Source organism: Chiloscyllium punctatum, chromosome 39 (genome assembly GCF_047496795.1).
Source record: "Chiloscyllium punctatum isolate Juve2018m chromosome 39, sChiPun1.3, whole genome shotgun sequence".
In the NCBI taxonomy this organism is placed as follows: domain Eukaryota; kingdom Metazoa; phylum Chordata; class Chondrichthyes; order Orectolobiformes; family Hemiscylliidae; genus Chiloscyllium; species Chiloscyllium punctatum.
This window is the reverse complement of record NC_092777.1, coordinates 56,818,160-56,841,190: the sequence shown is the minus strand read 5'-3', so window position 1 is coordinate 56,841,190 and position 23,031 is coordinate 56,818,160. Positions and strand designations below refer to the sequence as shown.

At 44.6% G+C, this 23,031-nt stretch overlaps 1 protein-coding gene across 2 annotated transcripts; it reads left to right on the top strand.

Annotated features, from left to right (window-relative positions):
* Window positions 1-1,650: 1,650 nt before the first annotated feature.
* Window positions 1,651-22,821, top strand: pycr1a (pyrroline-5-carboxylate reductase 1a). 2 transcript variants are annotated; one of them, XM_072558772.1, is made up of 8 exons: window positions 1,651-1,765; window positions 1,844-1,968; window positions 12,847-12,917; window positions 14,669-14,848; window positions 16,255-16,476; window positions 18,267-18,359; window positions 19,333-19,496; window positions 20,230-22,821. In XM_072558772.1, exons 2-8 carry the CDS (start codon window positions 1,902-1,904, stop codon window positions 20,369-20,371), a joined length of 939 nt encoding a protein of 312 aa, XP_072414873.1. In that variant the 5' UTR covers window positions 1,651-1,765; window positions 1,844-1,901; the 3' UTR covers window positions 20,372-22,821. The 2 variants fall into 2 exon arrangements, with proteins under 2 accessions (XP_072414873.1, XP_072414874.1); XM_072558773.1 differs by lacking the exon at window positions 1,651-1,765 and having other exon boundaries at window positions 1,772-1,968.
* The last annotated feature ends 210 nt before the right edge of the window (window positions 22,822-23,031 follow it).

The following is a 23,031-nucleotide window of genomic DNA, read 5'->3' as shown; positions in this document are numbered from 1 at the left end:
TGAGACATGATTTCCCACACACAAAGCCATGTTGACTATCTCCAATCAGTCCTTGCCTTTCCAAATGCATGTACATCTTGTCCCTCAGGATTCCCTCCAACAACTTGCCCACCACCGAGGTCAGGCTCATCGGTCTATAGTTCCCTGGCTTGTCTTTACTGCCCTTCTTAAACAGTGGCACCACATTTGCCAACCTCCAGTCTTCCAGCACCTCACCTGTGACTATCGATGATACAAATATCTCAGCAAAAGGCCCAGCAATCACTTCTCTAGCTTCCCACAGAGTTCTCGGGTACACCTGATCAGGTCCTGGGGATTTATCCACTTTTAACCGTTTCAAGACATCCAGCACTTCCTCCTCTGTAATCTGGACATTTTGCAAGATGTCACCATCTATTTCCCTACAGTCTATATCTTCCATATCCTTTTCCAAAAGAAGACAAAACAATACTACTGTCATATTTTAATGCCCACTGTCTTATACAGTAAATTTTGTTCACTGGGAACATTTTTACTAAAAGTTGCAAGAAGTATTGTGCAAAGATAATGTAGGTTTTTATTTGAAGTACTTGAAATGCATTAATAAAGAATAGACTTGATCGACCAAAAAAATAGGAGTGGTCCACACAGATCTGGATCAGTGTCAAGGACTCTCCACATATAAATAAAGGATGACTTGGTGATGCCAGCCTCTGTCAAGTCATTTTAGTTCCTCAGGAAAGGAAACTGCCATCTTTACCTGGTCTGGACTACATGTGACTCCAGACCCACAGCAACGTGTTTGACCCTTAACTACCCTCTGGAGCAGATGGGTAACAAATACTGGCCTAGCCAGTGACATCCTCATTCTTGTCAATGAATAAAAAAATCAAGCATCTCAGCTGAAAGGCAATGCCTCCAACAGTGCAGCGCCCTCTGAGTACTGACTATAGGGATGAAGCTGATTAGTCTGGGGCTACTTTCCTTGGAGCATCGGAGCCCGAGGGGTGACCGTATAGAAGTTCACACAATCAGGAAGGGCATGGATAGGGTAAATAGACAAAGTCTTTTCCCTGGGGTCGGGGAGTCCAGAACTAGAGGGCCCAGGTTTAAGGTGAGAAGGGAAAAATTTAAAAGGGAAATAAGGGGCAATTTTTTTATGCGAAGAGTGGCGCCTGTGTGGAATGAGCTGCCAGAGTAAGTGGTGGAGGCTGATACAATTACAACATTTAAAAGGCATTTGGTTGGGTATGTGAATAGGAAGGGTTTGGAGTTATATGGGCCTGGTGGTGGCAAGTGGGACGAGATTAGTTTCGGATATCTGGTCGGCGTGGACAGGTTGGACCTAAGGGTCTGTTTCCATGCTGTACATCTCTATGACTGCCTGAATTTTAGGCACAAATCTCTCGACAGTAAAACACATCCCAGCTATTGCCTTGTGAGCAGAGTAGCGCTTTTGGGGCCTTCTCACTCCATTAAGAAAGACACCATACCACAGACAGTGAGAGGGAGTAAGCGCTTGTGAAATGATGCAATGGTGTGCTCACGTTGCGAGTATTCAATCGAACTTTATTTCAGGAGCCCGCCCTTCTCTCTCCCTGTTGGTTTCTGACCAGCAGAGGGGCGGGTCCTGGCTATAACACTCAAACGGATTGGTAGATACGGCTGTCACTCTGGAGGGATACACAGTCTTGGTTGGTTTGATACATTTCCGAGCCACGTTGCCGGAGTGAGCTTCCCCAAGGATTAGGACGGACTCATATCGCTGGGCGTTAGTTTACCGAAGGTGCTATTTCACCCAGGTAATTGGCTTAAAGCCTCTCCGGGAACGGTGGACTGATTGCGTGTTTGTTTTGCGTTCCAGGTAACGTTGGGGGACACCCATCGGCTTCCGGGCTGCCATCACAAAGAAGGATAAAGAGATGAGTGTTGGGTTCATTGGGGCCGGTCAGTTGGCCTTTGCTTTAGCCCGAGGATTCACGGCTGCAGGTGAGACTCTCCTGGGGGACAGGTCGCTCTACTGTACGGTGGGTTCTTCATGGGAACATTGCTGGTGTGTTTGTAGACTAGTGTCCCAATGACTGGCCAGTTTATTCTCGGGGGGGGGGGGGGGGGGGAGACACACATCTTGCTCTCTATCTCCTCCTCTTTTGGCCCTGTATAAAATTATAAGAAATTGGAACAGGAGTAGCCCGCTCGGTCCCTCGTGGATTAAGGCTGACCTGTCATTTCCTCACGTCTACTTTCCTGACCTTTCACTGTCGTCACTGGTTTCCCCTGACTGATCGTAGTCTGTGTGCTGTGCCTGACATATCTTGGCTGAAAATGTGTTGCTGGAAAAGCACAGCAGGTCAGGCAGCATCCAAGGAGCAGGAGAATCGACATTTCGGGCATGAGCCCTTCTTCAGGAAGTCCTGCTCCTTGGATGCTGCCTGACCTGCTGTGCTTTTCCAGCAACACATTTTCAGCTCTGATCTCCAGCATCTGCAGTCCTCACTTTCTCCTGACATATCTTGGGGCTAGCCACCGCTTCTATCAGTCCAACCTGAGTAAGTTGTTCCCAAAACAGAAGTTACTTGAAAAGCCTAGCGAGTCTGGTGACATCTATGAAGAGGAATCAGAGTTAACATTTCAGGTTCAGGGACCTTTCCTCTGAATTGGAGGAAATTGGGGTTGCTGGTATTATAGTCAACCCCAACTCTAGCCTATTGTCTCCCCTTCCCTTAACTTTCTTCTCTCTCTTTGACCTTTTCTTTGTCTGCCCTGCCTACTAAATCATCTGTAACATTAATATCGTGCCCAGCTCTGAGCTTTAACTGCTCAACCTCCCTTTCCAATTCGCAGTGTGAAAGTGCACTTTTGTTAATATCACTCCCCACTTCCACCCCCACCCCCACTCCTGCTCATGACCAATCCTGACCTTATTAGGTGATAGAGACTTTGGTTCTTATGTTTCGCCTCTGCAGCAGGTTCTGTCTCTGGCTATGCTCTTTCACTCAAAAGCTGAGTATTGATCTCTCTGTCCATTTCAGACACAGCTAAGTCAGTATGTGAACTGCTGCTGCCAATCTCTCTCCCTCCTTCTGTAAGCTTGAGCTTGCCCCAAACTCTATTTCAAGTGATTCATTCTCCCACCCATCAACTGTTGTCCTTGCTGACATCCTCAGACCTGCGATTCACCGAGGAATTGATTCTGGTCCATAAATACCTCCTTTCCATATTGTCTGTGATCTCATCCTGGGGATGTGTCCTTGGAGCTCTCCAGTGGCCTAACATAATATGCCTTCTCCAGCCAGATAACCACCAGCAATGACAGTCTCTGACCTGCTGTTCACAACTTCCTTCTGATATTTTCAAACATATCCTCCAGACCCATCCCCTGACTGAAAGTTTAATAATCTCTCTTAGCCTCTCCCCTCTCTGGTTTGATATTATTTCTGCCATGACTTGGGCAGTGCTTTTGAGGGGTTTTCCTGCATTATAGATGTTATTCTCATGTAAGATGATGTCGTTCAGGAGCTATGATGTGTGATTGTTTAGAGTGGTGGCTGAAAGCTTGTTTGAGAAGAAGGCTTGTCTCTCAATTTTTTATTTTAAAAGACCAAACATTGTTGCCACAGGTTAATCCACAGTTATTGTTCAGTGGGGTGTAGCTGTTGGGATATCAGGGTGACACCAATGGCTGAAATTCAAGTAATTTTCTTGCTGAGTAATTTTGTGCACTGAAAGATATTTTCTGTGGTTTTAGAGATTAGATTAGATTCCCTACAGAGTGGAAGCAGGCCCTTCGGCCCAACTAGTCCACACTGACTCTCCGCTGTGAGGCAGCAGTGCTAATCACTGAGCCACCATGCCGCCCTAATGATAAGATTGTAGAAAATAAGATGTTGAGATGATTGAGGTGCTGCTTCTGCTAGAGCGACACAGACTGGAGTTGGAATGACTCTCGAGACCAGAGTGAGGGCATTGAAGAAACATGACAGCAAGTAATCACAGAAAGAACAAAGAGGCCTGAGCTCACCCAGTCAATACCAGCTGGAAAATGAGCCAGCCAACCTTCTCCACTCTCCAATATTTACTCAATTGCCCTTCAGGTTACGCCACTTCAGGCGTATAACCAGATTCCTCTTTCAATGAGTTGAGGGTTTCTGTCGCCCCTTTTTCAGGCAATATGTTCCAGACCCCTACCAACCTCTCTCTTATAATGTTTCTGCCAATCACCGTTTTTAAAATCTAAAGTAAAGTCGCTGTAATCCATGGGACTGTTCTCTCATTGGAGAGTTGATTCTGTCCCCGATCTCTGACCCCTCTGCTGAGGTCAGTAGCTTCTTCCCATTCATTCTGTCAAGGCCCCTCTTGCCTTCATCAAATCCATAGCTCAGCCTTCTCTCTTCCAAGGACAACAAATTAAGACTATTCAATATTTCCTAATTTTGCTAGTTCTGGTACCATCCTGGTAAATCTCCTCTGTAACCTATCTAGATCTTTTCTGCAGTGAGCTACACACATTGCTCAAGTAATGGCCTGGCAAATAATTCACATGATTCCAGCATAATTTCCCCACTCTTTTGTGTTCTGTGTCTGGGTGGTACAGTTACTCAGTGATTAACACTACTGCCTCATGGTGCCAGGGGCAAGGGTTCGATTCCACCCTCTGGTGACTGTGTGGAGTTTGCACATTCTCCCTGTGTCTGTGTGGGTTTTCTCACACGGTCCAAAGATGTGCAGGTTAGATGAATAGGGCATGCTAAATTGCCCAGAGTGTCCAGGGATGTGCAGACTAGGTGGATTAGCCATGAGAAATGGAGGGATAGGGTAGGGGGTGGGTCCACACTGTAGGCATTCTATGTATAAAAATACAAGGAAAGGATTCTGTATGCTTTTGTAATTGTCTCATTGACCTATCCTACCTTCAGGAATCTGTAAATATTTACTCTGAGATCCTGTACTTATTTTACATTTCTCAGGAACCAAACATTAATTCTGCTTTTCTCTTCCTTGTTTGACCTCTCCAAGTACACCACCTCTCACTTCAAGTTGAATTCTATTTGCCACTTTTCTGCCCATCTAATCAGTCCATTGATGCATTTCTGCTCTTTGCTGTTATCCTCCTAACTATCAACCACACTACCTATTTTTGTGTTGTCTCTGAATGTGTGGAATGCTCTGCCCCAGAGGGCAGTGGAGGCCCAGTCTCTGGATTCATTTAAAAAAGAATTGGATAGAGCTCTTAAAGATAGTGGAGTCAAGGGTTATGGAGATAAGGCTGGAACAGGATACTGATTGGGAATGATCAGCCATGATCATGTTGAATGGCGGTGCAGGCTCGAAGGGCTGAATGGCCTACTCCTGCATCTATTGTCTATTGTCTATTGTCTTGAACATGCCCCCCACCCCCCATATCTCTGTACAATTCTCCAGATTACACCACAAAAAACAGAGGACCCACCACTGCAGATCCCCACTGGAAACCACATTCGAGGTGCTGGAAAAAAAACCTGTCAGCAATTATCCTTTGTTTCCTGCCATGGAGCCAGTTTTATATGAAGTTGCTACACTCACCTGAGTTCCAATGATTTATTCTTTTTAACCAGTCTGCCACCAGAGAGCTTGTCAAAAATCTTTTCCCAAAATCCATGATGATCATATGAACTGTACTGTTCTCCTCAATCCTCCTTGTTACAGGTCATTATGCTATAACGCGACATCTGTGTTCCTCTGCAACCCGCGCGATAGAAAATCACACTGTGGAAAACTGATGTAGAAAATTGGGCTGCAAGAGGTTGCCTATACAAAATCATGAAATCCATTCAGTAGAAAGTTCATGATATCCAAACAACATCCACAATTACTGGATTAGTGGTGCTGGAAGAGCACAGCAGTTCAGGCAGCATCCGAGGAGCTTCGAAATCGATGTTTTGGACAAAAGCAGGGCTTTTGCCCGAAACGTCGATTTTGAAGCTCCTTGGATGCTGCATGAACTGCTGTGCTCTTCGAGCACCACTAATCCAGAATCTGGTTTCCAGCATCTGCAGTCATTGTTTTTACAACATCCACAATTAGTCAATCACGTTACAGCCAATTCATGCTGATGGGGCATTATAGCAGAATGACCTGTATTTCCTTAATTTCAATTGAAATTAGTCAAGGACAATCTTCCCTTAACAAATCCATGCTAAATATTTTTTACAGTAGTGCTTTTATATTTGATATTGCTTGGAGGATTTGAGTTTTGAAAGATTGCTTCCTCCACAATTTCAAAATTGAGGTTTTCTTGGATGTTCTCATGCTAGAGGAAATTATAGATTGATGGGGAGATGAAGCTATGGAGGAACATGAAGATGAGGGGATCAGTTTTAAATTTGGTGCTGTGACAGGCAGGAGATAGACAAGAAGCCAGTCTGCATCATCTGTACCATCAGGTAGTCATGTCACTTTTTTCCCCCCCTCTCGGGTAGCAATATCTGCAATTAGCAAATTTGAGTACAAAATCCTTCACAATTTGAGCAACAATAATCAATAATGGAGTTGCAGAAAATGAGTCACAGTGAGCTTTTGGAGAGTTGTTAGCTGTGACCTTTGAAATCCCACGCTGCTATTTGTTTTAAAATAATTGTGTAATCTAAGTTATTGGGCAACTCGATAGGAGATTTGTTAGCATGTGAGATAAGATTGGGATAACTTCTCGTGGGTTTCAGGGTTTGGTGTGGGATGGAGAGGACCTTTTGTATTAAGGCAGGAGGATGGAAACTCTGCCACTTGCTCACCTCTCTCCTAAAGTGGGAGGACTTTCTTAAAGTTCACTCATGACGTTACTGCCAGTTGTTGTCCATCACTAATTTGCTGTCAATAGCCCCACCGCCCCCAACTCCACCTTAGTTGGTGTCTTACACCCCTGGGACCTCCATTCCAGATTCACAAAATCCAATCATAACATTGTTAATGTAAAAGGAGGCCATTTGGCCTATCAAGTCCACACTGGCTTGGATTGTATTGCTTAATGCCAAGTTGCTCATAACCTGCACATTATTAAAATTGAAACAATCATCCAATACCCTTTTGAATGTTTCAAATGAACTGTTACAATTTGGAGGGTGGTGGCAGCATTCCAAATCTGAGCCATGAAGATTTTCCTCACCATGCATTTTTTTTGCAGAGCGCTGTAAATAGTCAGCGATGTACAGCATGGAAACAGACCCTTCGGCCTAACTCGTCCATGCCGACCAGATATCCTAAACTAATCTAGTGCCATTTGCCAGCATTTGGCCCATATTACTTTAAACCCTTCCTATTCATATACCCATTCAGGTGCTTTTTAAATGCTGCAATTGTACCAGCCTCCACCGCTTCTTATGGCAGCTCATTCCAAACACACAATACCCTCAGCATGAAAATGTTGCCCCTTGGGTCCCTTTTAAATTTTTTCCCCTTTCACCCTAAACTATGCCCTCTAGTTCTGGACTTCCCCACTCCAGGGAAAAGGCCTTGACTATTTACGTTATCGATGCCCCTTATGATTTTATAAACCTGAGGTCATCTCTCAGCCACCAATGTTCCAGGGAAAACACCCCCAGTCTATTCAGTCTCTCCCCACAGTGTAAGCCCTCCAACCACAGCACATTCTGGTAAATCTTTTCTGAACCCTTTAAGTTTCACAATATCCTCCTGATAGGAGGAAGTACAGAATTGCACGCAGTATTCCAAAAGTGGCCTAACCAATGTCCTGTACAGCTGCAACCTCCCAACTCCTGTACTCAATGCTCTGACCAATAAAGGAGAACTATCCTCTCTACCTGTGACTCCACTTTCAAGGAACTATGAACCTGCACTCCAAGGTTTCTTTGTTCAGCAACGCTCCCCAGGACCTTACCATGAAGTGTATAAGTCTTGTCCTGATTTGCCTTTCCAAAATGCATCTGTCGCTTCTGGATCTTGATCTTAAACGGGCACAGTTTCTCCTTATCCATTCTGTCCAGACCCCATAGTTTTTGAAAATGTCTGTTAAATCTCCTCTTCACCTTCTCTTGAAGGAAAGCATTCGCCGGTCTGTCTTCACAACTGAGGTCCCTCATCCTTGAAGCACTTTCGTAAAGCTCTTCCGCATTCTTCCCCAGTTCATTCTTACCCTTTCTGTAGTATAGCATCCAGAACTTTGCACTTACACAGTGGCTCAGTGGTTAGCACTGCTGCCTCACGGTGCCAGGGACCCGGGTTCAATTCCTGTCTCGGGTGACTGTCTGTGTGGAGTTTGCACATTCTCTCTGTGTCTGCGTGGGTTTCCTCCGGGTGCTTCGGTTTCCTCCCACAGTCCAAAGATGTGCAGGTTAGGTGAATTGGCCATGCTAAATTGCCCGTAGTGTTAGGTGCATTAGTCAAGGGTAAATGTAGGGGGGTTGCTCTTCGGAGGGTTGGTGTGGACTTGTTGGGCTGAAGGGCCTGTTTCCACACTGTAGGGAATCTAATCTAATCTAATCTAATACTCCAGTTTTATTTTGAGGAGTTCATCACAACCTTCCTGCTCTTATACTCTGTCCTTATAAATGAAGCCTAGAGTACTATGTTTTATTAACAGCTGCCTGGCCACATTCAAATGTTTAGGTACATATGCTTCAGTTTTCTGTCTACTCCTGCACACCCTTCAAAATACTACAATTGAAGTTTTAAACTATCATCCTCACTGCATTGCAATGCTTCCAGGTTTTTGTTTCTCCTCAAACTTTGGAATTATTCCCTGCACATTGTATTCTGGTTCACTTTTATAATGCAATAGTGGCAGAAACATAGAAAGAGGAGGCTTTTTGAGCCATTCCCACCCATTCAGCAGAATCATGGCTAGTCCCATATTTCAGCACAAACTTCTGATCTCTCCACATACCCCTTGATTCCTTTAGCTTCTCAAATCTATCCATTTCTTTCTGAAATTTGTTCCGTGAATCGCCACTGCTCTCAGTGGTGCTGTTGGTAGTGCAAGGAGGTGATTCTTGGGAGTGGAATATGCATCTTTGGCATAGCCATGGGACAACTAAATTACCCTGGGGAAATCAGCAGCCATAGTGGCAGGGTATCCACTGCCAGCAGATTGTTGGGAGTCCCAATAGACTTTGTAACAGATAATTGTTTTGGGGTGAGGTTGCTGTGATTAAATTCTGCTATTGTTTTGCAGAGATGGTAATTTAGCTGATAACTGCTGCTCATTCATGGGAGCAATATAAAACTGAATTGAAAGGGGCAAAACCCCGGGGCTGGACGGGCTGACTGTGGAGTTCTTCAGGGCGTTCTGGGACGTCCTGGGGAACGACTACGCACAGGTCCTGGGGGAGTGTCTAAATGCCGGACAGCTGCCCCTTTCTTGGCGCAGGGCGGTCATCGTCCTGCTGCCAAAGAAGGGGGACCTTCGTTCTTTGAAGAACTGGCGTCCGGTCTCCCTCCTCAGCACGGACTACAAAATCTTCGCCAGGGTGTTGTCTTCTCGCCTGGCTTCCGTGCTGGCCCACATGATTCACCCGGACCAGTCCTACACGGTCCCGGGCCGGAGGATACACGACAACGTCCACCTGGTCCGGGACCTGATCCATTTCTGTCGACGGGCTGGTCTGCCGAGCGCCTTCCTGTCTCTCGACCAGGAGAAGGCGTTCGACAGGGTCGATCACGAGTACCTGCTCGGGACTCTGCGGGCGTTCGGGTTCGGGACGCGGTTCGTCGCCCGGATCCGACTCTTGTACGCCGCCGCAGAGTGTCTGGTTAAAGTTAACGGGTCCCTGACGGCGCCCCTTCGCTTCGGGAGAGGAGTGCGTCAAGGCTGCCCCCTGTCCGGCCAGCTGTATTCCCTGTGCGTGGAGCCTTTCCTGCGCCTCTTGCGGAGGAGGTTGTCGGGGCTGGTTCTGCGCGGCGCGGGCACGGGGGTGGTCCTCTCGGCCTACGCCGACGACGTGCTCCTCACTTTCACCGACCCGGCTGACCTGGGGAGGATGCGCGAGTGCCAGGCCGTGTACTCGGCGGCGTCTTCCGCCAGGATCAACTGGGCCAAGTGTTCCGGACTACTGGTCGGTCCGTGGCGGGTGGACCCTCTGCCGGAGGAGTTACGGGGGTTCAGCTGGAGCACCACCCATCTCCTCTACCTGGGGGTCTACCTCAGCCCGGCTGAGGAATCCTGGCCGGCCAACTGGCAGGAGCTGGAGGCCAAAGTCTCGGCTCGCCTAGGCCGCTGGACAGGACTGCTCCGAGTGCTATCTTACAGGAGTCGGGTGCTGGTCATAAACCAGCTGGTGGCCGCCATGCTGTGGTACCGGCTGGTCACTTTGGTCCCTCCTCCTGGCTTTGTCGCTGACATCCAGAGAACGTTGGTCGACTTCTTCTGGGACAAAAAGATGCACTGGGTCGCCGCGCAGGTTCTGAGTCTCCCTATCGAGGAGGGCGGTCAGTCGCTGGTGTGCGTCCGCACCCAGGTCGCGACGTTCCGCCTTCAGACCTTGCGGCGATACCTTTACGTCGAGCCTCCTCCTAGGTGGTGCGCCCTGGCGACGTATTTTTTCCGCCAGGTGCGTAACCTCAACTACGACACGCAGCTCCTGTTCGTCGACCGTGACGGTTTGGAGGTCGCCCTCAAGGTGCTGCCTGTCTTTTACCAGGACCTGATCACTGTCTGGAACATGGTCGAATCGCGTCGCGCCTACCCTCCGGCTGGAGTAGCGGCTGTCGTCAGGGAGCCGTTGCTCAGGAATCCGCACCTCCGTACTCGCGGGTTCGAGTGGCTGTCGGAGGGGAGGGCCGTGGCAGCGAGGGCGACCAGGGTCGGGGACGTGCTGGGTGCCGGGGGCCTGGGCTGGACGCTGCCGCAGGACATAGCGAGCAGGGCAGCGGTAGACGTCCGGTGCGTGGCCACCGCCATCCGACGCCTTAAAACGGCGGTGCTCGGACCCGACGTAGTGCACCAGTTGGAGGACGCTCAGGTGTGCGGTGGGATCCCGTCCGCGCTCACCCCAGCCCGGACGGAATTTCACATTGGCCCCAAGGTCCCGTACTTCCCGCGGGAGCCTGTGCCCCACAACCTGAGCCGCCTCCGGAATTTTAATTTTGTTGCTTTTAGGGACATAAAAAGGAGGGCCCTGTTTCGACTGCTGCTGCACACCATCCACCTCTTCTCCCTCATCCACCGTCCGGACACGCCTTGGCGTGCCCATTTGCCACCGGGCGGCGGAGATCCCCAGTGGAGGGCTCTCTACGCGGGAGTCCTCCCCCTTTCTCTCGGGGATCTGGGGTGGAGGGTGCTGCACGCAGCAGTCCCCTGCAACCGCAGATTGCGGTGGTTCACGGACTCCCAGCCCAACTGCTTGTTCTGTGGCGCTGTGGAGTCCATGGACCATGTATATACTGGGTGTGGGTGTTTGCACTCCCTTTTTGATTTTCTTAAGAACCTTCTCCTCTGTTTCTGGCTGCACTTCAGTCCCACGCTCCTGATCTTCGGGCACCCGGTACGGAGGAGGGAGGGCAGGTCCGAGGACCTCCTCGTGGGTCTGCTCCTGGGCCTGGCCAAACTGGCCATCAACAGGTCCAGGCAGCGGGCCGTGGAGGGGGTCGTTAGGGCCGACTGCCTGCCCCTCTTCCGGGGTTACGTTAGAGCCCGGGTGTCCTTGGAGAAGGAGCACGCGGTGTCCACCAACACCCTGGAGTCGTTCAGGGAGAGGTGGGCGCCGCAGGGAGTGGAGTGCATCATTTCTCCCTCCAACTCTATTTTGATTTAGTCCCTACCCTCCCCTTCACTGTTTTGCTCACACAGCATTGCCCTTTGGTTTGAAGGGCAGTGCTTGTCACTGGCCACTCGGGTGTCTTTCCTATCTTCCTGGTGGTGGAAATTGAATAAAGATTCGTGCACTTTGTGTCTTTTCACTGTGTCTCACACCTGCACACACACACCATGGGTGCTGGGGGAAAAAATAAGCACTACCGCACTTAGGCGAAAAAAAAAATAAAAAAAAATAAAACTGAATTGATGTAGTTGTGTTGACTGAGATGTGAGTGTCTCTCAATGTTTTGCCAGTTTCTAAGCAGTGTGGTTGAGGATGATGATTAACCTGAAATACATGAATTTCCATCAGGGCCTCCTTTTTTTGGGGAGGGGGGTGTGTTAGCACATTGTCAAAGCGCTTATAGCACAGAATATTGATGGCAACTCAGAGATTCTGAGTTTAAATTCTGGCATGATCACTCTGATGGAAGATTCCTCATTATGGTGAAAACTTGGGGTTGTTTTCTTTGAAACAGAGGCTAAGGGGCAATTTAATTGCACTGTGTATATATTATGATGGATATCAGTAGAATGACTTAGAGGCAGAGACTCTGACACCTGTAGGAGTGTTGGGAATCTGGAACTCTGCTTCCAGATTACCGCCACACCTTCTAAGGGTGATATAAGAAGCAGAAACCTTCACATTTGAGAATCACATAGATCTGCACTTCTGATGCTAAGCCTTACGAGGCTATGGGCAAAGTGCTGGAAAATGGGATTAAAATAATTGGAAGGTTGTCTTCGGCTGGTGCAGTCTCAATGGGCTGAAGGGCCTATTTTTCTGTGTTATAGATCTCTGACTCTGACCACTCTGCAGTAGGAAATGGGTTAATCTGAGGCATAGACTTAAAGCACTTTGTGAAAGGATTAAAATCAATTTTGAGAATTTGTTTTTTATTCAGATGGTGATGGGTGTCTGGTACTGAAAGTGTGATGAAGGCAAGGTTCCCCAGTGTGTTTGGAAAACCACTTGGATGTGCATTGAAGTGGCATAACCCAGAGGGTCACAGCCAAGAACTGGATGGTGCTTTGCTTCCCATTTTAATTGAATTCGCTTTCCTGAACCAGTTTTTTCTCCTCAGGTATCTTAGCTGCTCACAAGATCACAGCAAGTTCGCCAGACCAGGATTTGCCCACCGTCGGCGGTCTGAGGGTATGAGGCAATGTGTTTGTTTTACCAATCCACTGTAGCACTGACCCTTTTCTTTCCCAGCACCAGCTGTACGTGGAGTCAGGCTATTGAACCTTGTGAAAACAACTGTGTGTGTGTGTGTGTGTGTGTGTGTGTGTGTGTGTGTGTGTGTGTGTGAACAAACATCCCACCTGTGTTCACGCATCGTGCTAGCTTCTAGCTATGCTGCAATATAAATTTTAGCATAGCTATTCTTCTAACTGCGTGACATTTCTGAGATTAAGGCTATATTGGAGAGTTCATGCCTAAAATGCTTCAGTCATATCTGCTGGACCTACAAGCTGACTTCTCTGTTTTGATGTACTGTAGTTTTCCCATCCAATCATTCTGTTCTGCATTGGCTCAAATGAAATTATTGCCTTGAGAGCACTTTGCTAAATTTCCACTTTTTTCTTTATTGAGTTTTTTTTTCCTGAAAGAAACCAGCAGTGACAGCCCATTGCCACAACGAACACACTGCAAGTTGGAGGAACAACACCTCATCTTCTGCCTGGGCAGCCTACAGCCCAGAGGACTCAACATTGAGTTCTCCAATTTCAAATAACCTCCCTTCCAAGCCCCTGCCCCTCCCTTCCACTAACCAGATTCATTCCTCCCATTGATCAACCAGGTTGTACCCTCTCCCTGTCTTCACCTGTTCCTACCTCATCACCCTGTCCCCACCACCCCCTTTATCTGTAACTCCCCCTACACCCACCCCAAGTCCTGAAGGGTAATCCTGAAATGTCAACTCCACCCCCTCCTGGCGCTGACTAGCTTGCTGTGTTCTTCCAGCCTCCTGCCTGTGTACAAAGCAAACAATTTGTCATGCACTCGAAACACATGGCTCCCTGTTTACAAATCTGCTGCATTTAGTTAGCGATATACGTGGTAGAATTTCAAGTCGAGATTATTAGCAAATAATTTTAAAAAGGGATGTTATAATTCCAAAATTAAAAGTAACCACATTTGATTGTTCGTGCAGAGTGTAGGAGATGTTTGCAAGTTCTGATTTGCATCCAACTTGCAGGAACAATAACCACAAGTTTGAGGAGAAGGAACAAAGAAAGGCACCTGGAATTTTCTTCCTTTTCCAAGTTGGGGGTTGGTGGGAGATGGCAGAGTTCAGTTGACAATTTCAGAATTGACATTGATAAATCTTTGTTAGTCAGGGCTTTAAGAGTCTCTGAATGAAGGCAGAAAGATAGAGTTAATTGAAAAATGGAACGTGCTCTGGGGTCTGGACGTCCTAGTTATTTTTCACTGACTTCTTTTGTTGAAGCCATTCCCGAAAAGGAAGGGAGTGACCGGGGCTGGATCCAGTCTGAGATCAAGGTAAAAACAATGACTGCAGATGCTGAAAATCAAATACTGGATTAGTGGTGCTGGAAGAGCACAGCAGTTCAGGCAGCATCCAACGAGCAGCGAAATCAACGTTTCGGGCAAAAGCCCTTCATCAGGAAGCGCTTTGCCGAAACGTTGATTTCGCTGCTCGTTGGATGCTGCCTGAACTGCTGTGCTCTTCCAGCACCACTAATCCAGTATCCAGTCTGAGATCAGTCATTCTGATCACTCTAATTACTTTTAGGATGTTTTAATCACAGAATGTCTATTGAATTACTTCAAGTAGCTTGCATTGTTGTATTTTAATGTTGGGGAAGTGAGCTAGAAGAAATAAATTGTGTGTGACGCTCATTCATAATCTTTTCTGTTCTTTTTCTTTAAATTTGTAGAAACTTGGTGTCAATTTCTCCTTGAGCAACAAGGAGACTGTTCAAAAGAGCGATGTACTATTTCTTGCTGTCAAGCCACCCATCATCCCCTTTGTGCTGGATGAAATTGCTCCTGATATTCAGGACCGCCACTTGATTGTGTCTTGTGCTGCTGGAGTCACCATTAGCTCCATAGAGAAGGTGACTTTTGAGTCTAATGATCTTTTGCTTGAATTTTGTTCAGACACCAGTACAGTCACTAAAATTTCACTGCAGTTGAGAATTTAGGAAGGTGTGAGGTTTTGATTTATGATATTTGTGGTGGGAATTTCTGTGCAAATTAAAATAAATAGTGCAGATCTTCTGTGATGAATACCTCCCTATGTTGTCACATTCCACAAATGCCAACTGGCCCACATCACTTCACGTGGAGAATGACCTTTTGAGGCCACACAGGCATTATTTTGGATACAGCATTCCACAAGGAGCAACTAAGCTCACTTGTTTGTTTGGTGGCTAATGGAAGAAATTTGTTCAAGACAGTGGCAAATTATGTCTTTGCTTTCAATTTTATAGTCCACGCTTCAAACCCTATTATGATTCAATTTTCAGCTCATTCTGACACGTCTGTGCAGATTCTGATTTCCGGTGGATGCACTGTTACTCCCAGTTCCTAGGCTGAACATCTCAGTGCACGAGCAGCATATCAAATAGCAGCATAACACCTCTAACCAAAACCCTGCCACATTGCTTCTCCAAATGGAATATTAATGTATGTAAAAGCTGGTGACTACTGCAGGGTTTTAGGTTGAGAGTAAAGTATAGGAAGACATAAATGCTAAATTGTTATGACCTTGACAATAGCAATGGTTGATTTAGTGAGTAAACTCACTGTTTGTGTTTCTTTAAATTCAGCCGCTAAGCAACATCACTCAGCATTGTAGACTGTCACACTCCAAATATCTTCCCATCAATTGGTTGCAGACTGATTGCTTATAGGAACATTGCTAATTTCCATGTTTTTAGAAGTTAAAAATACAATGTTGAAAATGAAGTGACAGTCTTACAGCAATAATGGGGTGCCATAGATTTACTGAGTACATTGGTCTCCCCTGACTATTTCAGATAACTGCAGTGTATTTACAGTATGCTTTCTAATAATGTCATGAGTGATTTCACACTACACAGTGATCTAATTGACTAGTAGTGCAGGCTTGTGGGACTGATCCACTTATTCCTGCTCTGTGTCTTTTTGAAGAGAGAATCCTCCTCCATCTATCCTCTGAAAGCTGTGTGCAGTAGTTATGCCGAAGCGAATAAATTCCTACTGATCTGGTGAACATTCAGAATGCAGTCAGTTTATGTTGAAGGACACCACCTACATTTTTAAATAAGCATTTGATAAACTCCAAAGCAGAGATTCATTCAAGGGTATAGTCGACAAATATGAAGTGGAAAGGCGTAGAAGAATGTAGTAATATGACTCGAGGGAAGAAGGGTGAGAAGACTTGGAATTGACCAGTTGTGTTGAATGGCCTGTTCCTTTGTGTAAATTGATTTTACATTTCTGCAATGGCACTTTTTAATGTAGCTGCTTGATCTTGCAGAAACTGTCCTCTGTGCACCAATTTCCGAAAGTGATCCGCTTGATGACCAATACCCCTGTGATTGTACGAGAGGGGGCTACAGTGTATGCCACAGGAACACATGCAGAGGTGGAAGACGGGAACCTATTGGAGCAGCTGATGGCCAGTGTTGGCTACTGTGTGGAGGTTGAAGAGGATCTCATCGATGCAGTCACTGGGCTCAGTGGCAGTGGCCCTGCCTATGTACGTACCAGGCTTGTCCCTTTTCAGTCACAAAATACAGTCATTGACAGGTGCTCAGGTTTTAGAAACTAGAGGGGGAACAAAACACCATTTTATTTAGTTCTAATAATCTGATAATGTGGGATGAGAAACATCACTTGTATAGTTTTTCTTTTCCTTTCCAAGAAAGTCACAGAACAGTATAGGAATTGTGAAGGCAGGAACAGGATCACCAGGGATGATGGTCGTTCAGATGGACAAGATACAGTCAGGACAGCAAGCCATGTACAATATTTTAAATGCAGTCATTAATGCATAAGAACATAAAGGGAGGCAATCCTAGTGCTATTATCACTGGACTGTTAATCCAGGAGACCTGGGTTTGAATCCTGTCTTGGTGGAATCTTAATTCAGTTTTAAAAAAATGCAAATCCACTGTCAATTGTCAAGAAAAATCCATCTGGTTCACTAATGTTCTTTAAAGAGGGAAACTGCCTTCCTTTCCTGGTCTCGTCTACATGTGACTCCAGACCCACAGCAATGTGGTTGACTCTTAACTGCTCTGTGGGCATTTGGGAATGGGCAATAAATTAGGGCATAGCCAGTAATGCCCTCATCCTGTGAACGAATTAAAGAAAACTCAATACAGAGCATTCCCAACACAGGGCACTGTAGCCCATTAGCCTCCTGGAGGGGGTACGAGTACACAACTCAAAAGTAACCAGATTAAAGATCTACCTAGCACATCTGAGATCCCAAATTTAGTCAGTGACTCCTCAATTAATAATAATATCTGCAACATTCACATAGATTGGAGAAGGTGGGATTGATTACCTTGGTGTAGAGAAGGTTGAGAGATGCTCTGATGAATATTCAATTTCAAGAAGGACAGAGTATGTCAAGGTAGGATTGAAAATGAGGATACTATTTTTAAGGTCATACTGGCAAAGGGAACAATCAAGATGTGAGGAATAACTCTTCCAATGCAGCAAATGCTTTGTGTCTGAATGTGCTGCCTGAGTTGTGGTTGGAGGTTCAGTTGAGACATTCAAGGGCAAATTGGATTGTTATCTGAAGGGAAGGATTATGCAGGTTCATGAGGGGGAATAAGATGGGGAAATGATACTAGGTGCATTGCTAATTCAGATAGCCAGTACAGGCATAATGGGCCAAATGGCCGTCACCTGCACTGATATGATTCTGAGGACGGATGGGGATGAATTGCAAGGTGGTTACAAAGAGGGGGAGGAGTTTGAAGAAGCCTGGGAGGAGGTTTGTACATTACTATTGACCTAGCTTGTTCCTAAATGTAAACCTACATTTGAAAAATATTTTAGTCAAGAATCTCTAGTTTTTCTTTCTTGTGCAAGCCTTTGTTTTGCATCCATCCATCTTTGCTTTTGTAAAATATTTTGGGCAGAAGAAATACCAAGTTATTTTTCTCATTCCCATTCAAATTCATTCATGTATTTTCTCATCACAATCTTTAGACCTCTTAGCCAAGTACCTTCAGATCTTAACTTGTATTTACTTGATTCTTACATCTCATTTCTGAGCTGTCCTCTTGTTTTCCTAAGCCTTTAGTTTAGTAAAAGCTCCAAAGGTGCTTTATAATCCAAAGTTACCAATGTGCATGGATCTTAATTGAGTGACTCAGAGGCTTCTGGAGTGAGGCTGTCCACCTGAGACAGCTGCAGATCACCTCATAGAATTTGGATGTTGGTGAGAAGAATGAAAGAAGTGGATTTGCAAATAAGTCGAAGATTGTATATTCCACCAGACAAAGAAATGTTAATCTGATTTATTGTCAGGCTTTTACAGCAATAGATGCTTTGGCAGATGGTGGAGTGAAGATGGGCCTCACTCGAAGGCTGGCTGTTCGACTTGGTGCTCAAGCATTGCTGGTCAGTAAATCACAATGTGTCTTTTTCTCAATCTCTCCATCTTTACCTGCAGTGTATATGGGCAAAGATCTGCTAATATTATTGATGGTCAGGAGCTGCTTCACTACAGCTGTAATGTTAAAAGATTAAATTGTACACTCTGTTAAATGTTAAAAGGTTAAGCTATACTGTCTTTCTCCAAGAAGCTGAACATTCTGGAAGTGGGTGGGGATGACATTCTGTCTCACAGACAGCATGCAAGAACGTGGATGACTAGCCATTATAATTTACACCATTTGGGCAGTCATTTACTGCTTTTTTCCACAGCTATTATAAAATTAAACTCTCATTCAGTCCCTTCCATTCAGAAATGCTTTCATAGCCATCCCCAGACTATCCAATTCATGTATGTGATCATCCCCCAATACTGAAGCATATCACAACTACATTGTCTTGGAGAATCACTGAGTCTGGAAATTGTTTGCATAAAGATTCCTCAAGATTAGGGCATTTACATTATCACCGAGTCTGACCTCATCCTACCATTGTACCTGGGGTAACATGTGGTTATGAGGGGGGAGTGGCCGGAATATCTACGAGCATTACCAACTGACCTGTATAAAGGGGATGTGGGGCCTCTTTTGACTCTACTTTGCATGCCTGCGAAAAGGGTCAAAGGGGTTACCTAGCTTGTACAGGCTTTAATAAACTTTAACTGTTTGCAGAACTTGGTGTGAAACCTCGGTGGGGGGAAAAAAACTCGAACAAAACCACTCCATTGATTTTGTACATCAGTCTCCCAGTACAGCACATTGTTTGTTTGAATTGAAAGCTTCAGGCTCCTCCATTTGAAATGAAGTGTTTATAACAAGCTACTGATTTGTTCAAATGCAAGCCTTTGCAGTAGCTTCTGCAACTTTGATTTTCTAAATTTGTAGTCTTTTTGTTTAAATGGCGAAGGGCTTTAAGATGCCCATGTTTCTTCTCTGGACAGGGAGCAGCAAAAATGCTGTTGGAGTCGGAACAGCACCCTGGCCAACTGAAGGATAATGTATGCTCGCCAGGAGGTGCAACCATCCATGCTATACACTTCCTGGAGAGTGGGGGCTTCCGCAGTCTGCTCATCAATGCTGTTGAGGCGTCATGTGAGAGAACAAGGTATGTGCCTGTTTTGTTTGTTTATTTATTCTTTGCCCTCCTCTGTCGACTGGAAGTCCACCTCTGGTCACTAATTCCCCATCCTTACCTAAGTGTGACTCCAGAGCTAGGTTCTCTCTAATTCTTTTCTATTCTGTGCAGACCTCAGACTTCTGAAACTGGAAGTCAATGCTGGGGACAACATTGACATTCTGATTTTGTATGGACCTGTTTTTTGTCTTTTGAGTGGCTGCATGTCTACATAGCTTAAAAGGAACATTGCTCCTGACCCACAGCAATGTGGTTGACCATTTTAACAGGGATGAGAAATGGGTAATAAATGTTAGCCCAGCCAATGACACTTGCATCATGTAAGTCGTACAGGATGAAAACAGACCCTTCATGGCCTCTTCAGTTCTTTTACTGGACTAAGTTTGGGAGAGGTTTGTTTAGCCAATGTTATCAACGCCCTTTCTCCTCTTTATCTCCCTCACCTAATGTGCTTCGCTGTTGAATTAACTAATCAAGATTTGGTATTGGCATTCATTGTGGAAAGAAAACACCGCCTGCAGATTACTTTGTTTTGAAAAGGTGTATTTTTTGAGATGAATGTACAAGTAAAGAGTTGGTGGGACTTTTTTTATTTTACAAGTTGTTTAGCACCTTACTGTAAGATTTTATTCTGCATTTCGCAATTTGCTCTTGCACTTATTCATGTGTTTTCTCCTCTTTTTTTTTTTCCTCCTTTGTTCAGAGAGCTGCAGTGTATGGCTGACCAAGAGACTGTTTCCCCTGCTGCCATCAAAAAGACCACCCTGAACAAGGTGAAACAGACTGCCTCAAAAGCTGGCATCAGCCTCTTCAACAATAAGTACCCAGGAAGCAAGAAACACTAAATGCAGAATGGTTATTAAAATTGACTGGGCAAGCAACAGTGAAACTTAAGTATTATTACCAAAGTACAGTTTGATATGTATATTCAATGCAGATCAGTGGCTTTGCTTTTGTAACCACTGTGTACTGATATTGATATTTTATAATATGAAGGTAAGCATGCACATTAAGGTTGGTGAGACCTGCGGTTGACAGTGCTATCAATGTGGAAAATAATATTGGTAGTAATTTTACAGCAGTCTAATGCTCCCTCTTGCTTTCCTTCTGAATTGTTCCATTATGCAGAAAACCAACATTGATTCCTCTTTATGAATTTTCCTGACAGGCAACGCGTTAGCATTGCTCTCTGCTTAAATCAATTTTTTTCTCATGCTGGCACGAGTCCTATACTTCCATGGACTTCAGTGCTGCTAACGCGTCTTTTCCCTCACTGTGTATCTTAAAAATATTCCTTTATTTAAAAGGTTCCCCTATACACAAGATCAACCACATTACCTTCTTTGGTTATCTGTTATTGAAGAATTGAATCAAGTTTGTTGGATTGTTCTGTGACTATCACTTCACTTCAAATGAAAGCTCTGTCCTGAAAATCATTTTTATGTGACTAAGCTCAAGCATAACAGCATTAGAGATTTCTCAAAACGTGACTGTGACATTTTGTGCAGCTGAATAATTCAGCATAATGTTTCATGAAACCTGTACTTATTTTAATATGAAATGTGGCCTCAGCCTGAGATTTAGATTTCCTGTGCACTGTTGGCTGGGAGTGCCCCGGCCTTTATTTTCAAAGACCTTCTTGGAGATGTATAGTACAGGCTTATGGACCATATTATGTAGTTGTGATTTATGGGAAGATTACTTCTGTCTTCTGGCTTTAAGTGCACAACTGTCATTTAGACTGAAGCAAAGATTACTAGTTGGAGTTTCCAAACCTACCCTTCTCATATTTATGATTAGAAATATAAGTTTTTAATTTAGGCTTGTGGTCAGATTTCCAACTTCCAAATGTTTCAGTTTCAATAGACTTGCCACTTTCTGAATGTTCATCTATAGTTTTGAACATGTTTCAGTATGAAATAAGAAAAATGTGAGCTTTTTTCGTGTTCAATAATTGGATAATCTTACATACCCCTGGTAACAGGACTGTTACTTGTTCTGGTATCTTGTACACGTTTTTATAGCTATAGAGAAGAAACTTCAGGTCAATTGTGTTTTATTAACACTCAATACCAGTGATGCTAATGCCTTATTTGTATGTGAATTTTATACACCTAGCTACATTCACATCTTAAAGCTCAGAGCAAAAGACTGAGAGACTTTTGATCTAGTGAATGCTGTAAATTCCTGGAAGTGTTTGTGTACTTGTAATGTTTGACCTAAAGTAGAGATTTCCGTCCACTTGTCCTAATGTTTAGTGCAAAGTACTGCAAAGTTGCTTGGAAAATTATTTCTTTTCAGAATGAGATGTCAGGATGGAGCCTTTATATACTCTACTACTTTTTAAAAATAAAACAAAAAACTTCAGGTTTTTACTGCTACAGAGGTTGCTGCTTATCTAGTAATGGGCAATCGCTGCCCTGCTTATGGTTAGAGGTATTTACTGATTTAAAGAAGACAAACTAAAACTTTTTTTTTTATCTGGCCAGATTGAGATCACCAGTGAATCATGGTGTAATTGTGCAAGCAATTGACCTGATATTTTAAAAAAAGTTCACCTATCTTTCTTCTGTCTAACTGCTTCTGATTGTGTTAGTTTTATAATTATCTGAACTTGTAGATTAAGTCAATGGTATGATTTCCATGTGCCAAAAAATGAATAATCCTATGATTGGCTGATTTTTGTTTTTGGAGTCAGTCCTTGTTTCGCAATATTGTACTATTACGTGTGGTTTACAAATGAAATGCCAACGATATTTTAACAGGCCCTGTGTGCTTTTCTAAACTGCAAATAGAAGTGGAAAAGAAGAGCCTGCCTTTGTGTAATTATGTAGGTCAAGTGGCTACTAACATTATGATTGTTCAATCACTTTTTACTAAAATATTTTTGCTTCTTAACCCTTGTCAGTTTTTCCTGTTGTCTTTTTTTCATGTTTTGCCAAATGGCATATGCTTAAGAGATTGGACCAACTAAACCTGGATCTGAATTCAGGTCTGTGAACAACTGGTGAGTAGTGAGCTGATGTCTTGGACAATACCTTGATCAGGTGCATTGTAGGGGTGGAAATCTCCTCCCTGTTCCATGTGAAAGCATGTGTATGTGCGCTTTCACAGTGGCAGGACTAGGATTCCATGAAAGTTGATACAAATCAGTGAACTTAAAATGGAAATCACAGGTCTGGCAGCATCTTTGTAAATTTAAATGCTTTGATTTTGAATAATAATGGTTGTATCACGAAACTTGTATACATGTGAATTCAACATGTAATTTATAATAAAAGCTGACCTTCTAAGACTCTGAAGTGTATGTTCTTTTGAAGCAAAGAATTCATGACATTCAAGTCACACCATACTAAAGTTTTGAGTATTTGCATTTCCATCAGCCCATAATGAAGCTGGAGTATCACTGTCCAATTATGGAATATTTATTCTGGTTTTACAATCGTATGTTCTGTTGAGGACATGGTGAGTCTGGTTTAGACTTGATTCGAGCTCAGTGAGTGCA